Here is an 8,268-nt window from a genome sequence, read left to right as displayed (position 1 = left end):
AAAGAAGTGAAGCTAGGAAACGTTACACTTCCAGCTGGGGTTAAAGTTTATATACCAACTGCTCTTATTCACCGCGACCCTGAGCTTTGGGGGGAGGATGCTAGAGAGTTTAAGCCGGAGCGTTTCAGAGAAGGGATCTCAAAAGCAACAAAGAACCAGGTCTGTTACTTACCCTTTGGGTGGGGACTGAGGATCTGCATTGGTCAGAACTTTTCTCTACTGGAAGCAAAGATGGCAATGTCATTGATTCTACGAAAGTTCTCCTTCGAGCTCTCTCCTTCTTATGTTCACTCTCCTCAGATAGTCATGACCACTCGTCCTCAGTTCGGAGCACATCTCATCCTCCACAAGCTCTGATTCTTATTTTTGTATTTTCCATGGTGATATCATTAACTGTGTTTTTTTTTTTTTTCTATAAAGTGTTTATGAATGTAAAAGATGGTACTTCAAAAATAATGTTAAAGGGAAGTAGTGTTTACTGTAACTCAACTCTGATGTTCTGTATGGAAGTGCAAGATGACACCACAGTTGAGTAATACAGAAGGTAAAGCAAGAGACAAAACAACTACAAGCCTAACAATTGCTACTGAAAGATTCATAAGCTATATGTTTGTGTCTCTCTTCCGTCAAGTACTTCAGCCGCTGCTTCAGCATGACCCAGAACACTTCCAAGAGCTTCTCTCTTTTCTATAAGATCAGCCTTTGTGTCTCTGTCTCACTACAGACGATCCATAGCTATCTTATAGTTATTCTCCACGTTCCTGAAACTCTAGTCTCCAAGGCAACATGAATATGGACATCTTTCATAACATTAAGTGCAACTTTCCTTTTCTTAGAATGCACTTATTCCTCTTCCTTTAAGTCATAAACTTGAGTCCATATCTCCAAGATACTCTCTTGCTCTCCAAGTCTACGCGACTCCAGCTCAAAGACCTTGACTCCACATAGTCTTCACCACTCAACACGACGTCTGCTTCAGCAACTATGTCAGCGACTACTTCAGGGCAGACATCTTACATCTTCAATCTCCCCCTTTTAGCTTTGTGTGCCGATCAAGCACAACACTCTTCTGGTTCAGCAACCATGTTGCAACCACGTTTCTCACCTGGAAACTTTCACACCAAATGTGCTTTTCTCCCCCACGAGATGTGCACCACACCATGCTTTTCTCCCCCATGAGATATGCATAATCTAGACCAGAGCATCACCATTCTCCCACTGCTTGATTGCACACTAAGCTAAAACAGATGCTTAGATGTCAAGGTTTACAGACCCAACTGTCTGCTTCTTCATGAATAATCATGATACATCCCCTGTTGCAGCAGAATAACAAGTACTGCATCACGATCTGACGCACCTGTCGAGCTACCTCTCGACCCACTTCTGTTGAGGACCTGTCTACCTTCATGTGTCGTCTCCTTGACCATGAGCCCCTGCTCATCCACACCGAGTGCACTCTGCACTCGTTGCTACTGTCTTGGAGTGATTTTGCTATCACACCCCTGAAGATCATCTCACATCACTTCCTGATGCAATTCGATCTCCTTCCCCTTTGTGTCACAGACAACTCCGTGTCCTGACTCCACGCTTGATGCTTCTTGATCTTCTTGAAGATCACTCCTAACAGAGCTGCATCCATCTTCTGATGTCTCATCCTTGATCTCATCAAGTAAGCCACTCTTGGCTAAGGACACGTCTTCAACCCTCTTGGGCTTAGTGAACGTCTTGTTCACCATTTTGGTCATGTTTCTGCTCTTCTCACGAGCAAAACACTCCACCTTCTTGTGTACAACCTTCCCACAGAACTAACAACACATCCGATGTTGCTTCTTTCTTGGCCTGACACAGTTGCTGATGCACCGATCAGTCTCCTTCCTTGTACCAGCTGCACAACCATGCTTCAGAACCTCCTGTCTGACCATCATGTTGCTGCACTGATGTACCACTTTCAGCTTGTTACTCACAGCCACGCACTGTAGAACTTCCTGCCGTACTCCTTGTCGCACGTCCCGACGTACTTCCTGACAAGCTTCTTTGGCTCCATTTTTTGATGTGCTTCCACGTACAAAGTGTGACAGCCCCTTCTGTACTTCCTTTGTACCCTCAGCTCCTCGATATCCCAGTCCCTAGTTCACCTTGTCTGGTTGTCCCATCAAGAGTATCTTATCCAACTCCTTGGATCCACTGTTGAGCATCCTGATCTGTTTGTGATTGTCAGCCAAATTACGTTCTAGCATCCTTGCTCTCTCTTGTTCACCAATAGCAACTTTCCTCAGCTTGCTATTTTCCTGCTCAAAAGACTCATTCTTCTCATTCACAGCCGCAAGTTCTTCATGAAGTTCTTCAAGCAACTCATTCTGCTTCTGAGCCATATCCTCCAATCTCTGATTCTGATCCTTGACCCTCAACCACTTGTTAAGCAGCACGTGATACTCCTCATCATTTGTGCTGAGATCTGAATCAGAGGATTTAATAGATCCCTCCTTGTGTGCACCAAATGCAACCATATTCTTCATCACCTTTCCATCTTTTTCAGACTCGGAATCATCAGACGACTGAAATGGAACTCCTTTTCCCTTCTTTGAGTTTGGACATTCACGCCGTGTGTGTCCAACACCTCTACACTCATAACACTTAAGTTCTCCTTGTTGTGCTACCGGACAGTCAACCCTTATATGAAATGCCTCCACACTCATAGCACTTGAGACTTTCTCTCCTTCTGCCATTGCTACGATCACCTCCCTGGCGACCATACTGATTTCTCCCACCCGAGGGATTCGTCTTACCAAAGTTCCTGACCATCATACCAATGGCATCTTCAAGATTCAAAGATCTATCTCTATCTTTGTCAGCTACAAGCGCCACACTCTTTGGCGCACTGCTTGATGTAGAGACTGAACTACTGTCTGTCTCCATCTCTTGTGCCTTCAGCATTCCCACAAGCTTGTCAAACGTGAGCTCATCCGTGTTTGTAGTCATCTGTAAGACCGCCTTGTGAGCTCCAAACTTTGTTGGAAGACCGCGTAGTAACTTCTTTACCAATTTCTTCTCCTTGTACTTCTTCCCAAGTACAAATGCTTCATGCGCCATACCACTGAGTTTGGCACTAAAACTCGCCACAGAATCATTATCAGACCACCTGAGATTCTCAAACTGCGACCCAAGCTGATCTAGACGTGTCCTCTTGACCCTCTCATCTCCTTCAAACGAATTCAGCAGGATCTCCCACGCCTCTTTAGCCGAAGTATTCTCCTGAATCAGCTGAAACTGCTCTGCTTCAACAGCTCCAAAAATCACTGACAACGCCTTTGCATTAAATTTTGATGCATTGCGTTATGCCTCTGACCAACCCTCTTTTGGTTTAGGCTTCTTCTCACCTCCTGTGACTATGGTAGGCTCCTCCCAACTAATCTCCACAGCTGTCCACGCATCTTCATTGATTCCTTAAATCATCTGCTTCATGCGAGCCTTCCAATGACCATACTGGTCCGCATTTAACACGATCGCCTTTTGCACAGAAATAATCGTGTCCATCTTCACCTGCAGGATAACACCGTTAACTTAGGTGTCCCGCTCTGATACCACTTGTAAGTGCAAGATGACACCATAGTTGAGTAATATAGAAGGTAAAGCAAGAGAAAAAACAACTACAAGCAACCCTTAAGCTTTATTAGAAATCGTCTTGTACACTCTATTACAAGATCTGCTTAATCAGCTTTACACAGTCTGTTACACCCTAACAACTGCTACTGAAATATTCCTAAGCTACCTGCTTGTGTCTCTCTTCTGTTAAGTACTTCAGCCACTGCTTCAGCACGACCCAGAACACTTCCAAGAGCTTCTCTCTTTTCAATAAGATCAGCCTCTGTGTCTCTGTCTCTGTACAGACGACTCATAGCTATCTTATAGTTATTCTCCACGTTCCTGAAACCCTAGTCTCCAAGGCAACATGAATATGAACATCTTCCATAACATTAAGTGCAACTTTCCTTTTCTTGGAATGCACTTATTCATCTTCATTTAAGTCTTAAACTTGCTCCTCAAGTTTATTTTTCTTTCCATATCTCCAAGATACTCTCTTGCTCTCCAAGTCTACACGACTCCAGCTCTGCACCTTAACTCCACATGGTCTTTACGCCAGCGACTACTTCAGAGCAGACATTTAACATCTTCACTGTAGGTGCAATCCCATCGCTTAACCGACAACACTCGGCGTCTGATACACACGCAATACCCTTCACCTCCAAAAGAGTTAAGTTCATTATGATTAGTGGTTCTCTTTTTTTAATATTATCAAAATGCTTAGTGTGGATCTCTTTTGATGATTAAAAAATTGCAATTAGGTAAGATTCAGGTGGTAAAGCTTTACACCCCATTTTCATAATTCATACTGTAAAGCTGCTTTACACGTCACTTAACCAAATACACTACTCTTGGCAAAAGACCTGAGAGCAGTTGGTGTATCTCTTTTGAAGATTTAATAACGTCTGCAATTAGATTAGGGATGTCAAAATGATCTACCTCACTAAACTCACCTCAGCTCATAGTGAGCTCGGATCTTTCATGAGCTAACTCGGCTTTTTCATGAGCTAACTCGGCTCTTTCATGAGTTTAAATATGTAAACTTGAAGTTAGATAATCTAGATCATGAGTTAAATGAGCTAACTCGTGATCTAAATAAAAATAATAATTATAAAGTAAAATAGTGATAGAATAACTTCTATAATATTGTTCCAAATTTAAATATTAAAAAATCCAAAACATAAATCTTTAAATAAAAATAATAATTATAAAATAAAATAGTGATAGAATAATTTCTATAATATTGTTCAAAATTTAAATATTAAAAAATCCAAAACATAAATCTTAAATACTAAATAAAAACCAACACATAACAAAAAAAAACAAGACCTAATATAAATTAAATTAAAGCAAAACTAATGATACAAATCTCCATTCTTCGTGAGAGTCTTGAGTCAATTCATCTTCAATGTCTTATATGTATGTTTTACATTTTAATTTTAGAAGATAAATATGATTAATATAGATATTATCTTTTAAGAAGATTTGGTTTGACATTTTAATTTTAGAAGATAAATATGATTAATATAGATATTATCTTTTAAGAAGATTTGGTTTGACATTTTAATTTTAGAAGATAAATATGATTAATATAGAAATTATCTCTTTTTTACATAAAAAATAGAAATTATCCAAATATAATATATAAAATATATTATATATTATTGTAAGTAAAAAAAAAATATATATTATTGTAAGTAAAAAATGAACAAGCTCATGGGTCAGTTCATGTTCATTAAAGATCGTTCATATAACTCGTGATCTAATTTAAGCTCGATCATTAAACTCATTTATTAAATGGGCTGAAAATATAGAGATCATGCTCATTAAAAAACGAGCTGAGCTGAGCCAGATCATGAGCTATAGATCATTTTGACACCCCTAAATTAGATAGAAAACCTCTAAAGCATTGACATATAGCTCCACTGGTGGCAAAGCATTTGAACTGTACCAGTGAGTTAGTAAGTGAAGGAAGTGGATATGTGTTTACCAGTAGTAGCAGCAGCTTTGATGGTGGTTTTAGCATTTTTCTTGATAAGGGTTGTGAACTGGGTGTGGCTAACACCAAAGAAACTGGGGAGTTACCTGAGAAGACAAGGTCTCCCTGGAACTCCTTACACGCCTCTTGTAGGAGATGTTAAGAGGAATGTTAACATGTTGATGGAGGCAAGATCAAAACCCATCACTCTGACAGATGATATCACTCCACGTCTCCTTCCTCTTGCCTTGAAGATGTTCAACTCTCACGGTACTGTCTCTATATCCTTTCTCTTTTACTCTTTAGAACTAGAGTTTGGACTTGACTGAGTTTATGATGGTGGAACAGGAAGGACGTTCTTCGTATCGCTTGGACCAGTTCCAACGATCATGATAACGAATCCAGAGCACATCAAGGAAGTTTTTAGTAAAGTGTACGATTTTGAGAAGAATGCTTCATTCCCTTTGGTCAGATTGTTAGTAGGCGGGCTTGCTAGCTATAAGGGAGATAAGTGGGCGAGACACAGAAGGATCATCAACCCCGCTTTTCACCTTGAGAAGATCAAGGTTTCTGTTATCTTATCTCTTATTTTGAGTGTATATAGGTGTGTTTAGTGGACCTGCTGTTTCTTGTTTTACAGAACATGGTCCCTGCGTTCTACCATTGTTGCAGCGAGGTTGTTGCCAAATGGGACCACTTAGTGTTGGATAAAGGGTTGTCTTGTGAGGTCGATGTTTGGCCTTGGCTTGTGAGTATGACTGCGGATGTGATCTCTCATGCTGCTTTTGGAAGCAGCTATAGAGAAGGACAGAGGATATTTGAGCTACAAGGGGAACTATCTGGACTCATCGCACAAGAGCTTAAGAAGCCTTACATCCCTGGACTGAGGTTAGTAAACACACACCCTCCTCATTTTCTAAACCTTAAAGGGTGTGAGAGTTAATGAGAGAACTTGTTGTTTCGGTGTTAGTTTTTTCCCAACAAAGCACAACAAGAGGATGAAAGCAATAGACAAAGAGATAGACATAATACTGAGAGGTATGGTGAGCAAGCGGGAAGCTGGAGAAGCAGAAAACAATGATTTGTTGGGGATACTCCTTGGATCAAGTTCAGAGGAATCTGGAGGAAGTGGAATGAGTGTAGAAGAGGTGATGAGAGAGTGCAAGCTGTTTTATTTCGCAGGACAAGAGACAACTTCAGTACTATTGGTCTGGACAATGATTTTGTTAAGCCATCACCAAGACTGGCAGGAACGGGCACGAGAGGAAGTGAGGCAAATACTCGGTGATAACATTAATACAAAACCTGATATAGATTCTCTTAACAACATCAAAGTGGTAAGTAAAACTTTTACCATTTACTTGCACAATAATACGAGATTCACTTGAATTCTCATTGTCAACAGATGACTATGATCTTTTATGAAGTTTTGAGGCTATACCCTCCGGTAGCTGAGCTTAGAAGATCTGTAAACAAAGAAATGAAGCTAGGAGAGATTATACTTCCAGCTGGTGTCAGAGTCTATATACCAACTGCTCTTGTTCACCGTGACCCTGAGCTTTGGGGGGAAGATGCAGGGGAGTTTAAGCCGGAGCGTTTCAAAGACGGTATCTCGAAAGCAACAAAGAACCAGGTCTGTTACTTACCCTTTGGGTGGGGACTGAGGATCTGCATTGGTCAGAGCTTTTCTCTGCTGGAAGCAAAGATGGCAATGGCATTGATTCTACTAAAGTTCTCCTTTGAGCTCTCTCCTTCTTATGTTCACTCTCCTCAAATAGTCATGACCACTCGTCCTCAGTTCGGAGCACATCTCATCGATCCTACACAAGCTATGATATGCTTTTTGTATTTCCATGGTGGTGTCATTAAGAATAAAGTGTGCTTATGTATTATTTGCTTGTTGTAAAATAAGAGTAAGGAAACGTTAATTGAAGATTTGTAATTTTTTTTTTTTGCTCAAGCTATCAGTTGATGTTACTTACCATCATCAAGATTTTGCAAGTGTAAGAACAACAATTTGAATAGAACACTCTTTGGAAGAGAGGTTGAAGCTTCTAGACGGTCGTCATTTTATATAGACCACACCTATACATTACTGTCATAAACAAGATAAAAATAAGAGCAAAGAAACGTCAAAGAGTCTACGAGGTCCCCACCTTTGCATGCCACTCAAAATATGACAAAATACATATCTTCCTCCTTTTGTCATTACACGAATCAAACTGTGCTTCTTGCGACTTAGTGACATGTGAGTATGTGACTATGAGACTCCAACTAAAGTAAAAGATCATTGGACAAACCTAAGACTCCAACTAGATTTATCACCAAAAATAAAGTTCTTAAAGACATCAGCACACCAATATCTTCTCCAAAATTCTCAATCTTCAAATCTCAAAAAAGTTAGCAAATTATACATATCTGAGAGAAAATGGAGATATCAGTTGCATCAGTGACAGTTTCAGTTGCTATAGCTGTTGTGTCTTGGTGGGTATGGAGAACCTTGAAGTGGTTTTGGTTTAAACCAAAGATGCTTGAGAGCTACCTAAGAAGACAAGGTATTCCCGGAACTCCTTACACGCCTCTTGTCGGAGATTTAAAGAAAATGACAAGCATGCTTACAGAAGCCAAAACCAAAACCATCAAACTAACGGATGATATCACACCACGTGTCGTGCCTTATCCCTTCCACATGCTCAAGACTCATGGTA

General features: G+C 40.4%; 1 protein-coding gene and 1 pseudogene across 1 annotated transcript; both read left to right on the top strand.

Moving 5' to 3' along the window:
* Positions 1-5,472: 5,472 nt before the first annotated feature.
* Positions 5,473-7,466, top strand: LOC106320517 (cytochrome P450 72A13-like). Its single transcript, XM_013758888.1, has 5 exons — positions 5,473-5,830; positions 5,909-6,126; positions 6,201-6,448; positions 6,531-6,897; positions 6,966-7,466. Exons 1-5 carry the CDS (start codon positions 5,563-5,565, stop codon positions 7,464-7,466), a joined length of 1,602 nt encoding a protein of 533 aa, XP_013614342.1. The 5' UTR covers positions 5,473-5,562.
* A 522-nt stretch (positions 7,467-7,988) lies between these two features.
* Positions 7,989-8,268, top strand: part of LOC106320520 — a 6,445-nt pseudogene continuing 6,165 nt past the window's right edge.

The sequence above is a fragment of the Brassica oleracea genome, unplaced genomic scaffold (assembly GCF_000695525.1).
Source record: "Brassica oleracea var. oleracea cultivar TO1000 unplaced genomic scaffold, BOL UnpScaffold00948, whole genome shotgun sequence".
NCBI lineage: Eukaryota > Viridiplantae > Streptophyta > Magnoliopsida > Brassicales > Brassicaceae > Brassica > Brassica oleracea.
The sequence above is the reverse complement of the archived record's forward strand: the minus strand, read 5'-3'. Positions and strand labels throughout refer to the sequence as shown.

Excerpts from the sequence above, each read along its gene's own strand:
- LOC106320517 (XM_013758888.1), top strand. The coding sequence starts at position 5,563 with ATGTGTTTACCAGTAGTAGCAGCAGCTTTGATGGTGGTTTTAGCATTT. Across the intron at positions 6,127-6,200 it reads TTCACCTTGAGAAGATCAAG|AACATGGTCCCTGCGTTCTA; the intron begins GTTTCTGTTATC and ends CTTGTTTTACAG. Across the intron at positions 6,449-6,530 it reads CCTTACATCCCTGGACTGAG|TTTTTTCCCAACAAAGCACA; the intron begins GTTAGTAAACAC and ends TTTCGGTGTTAG.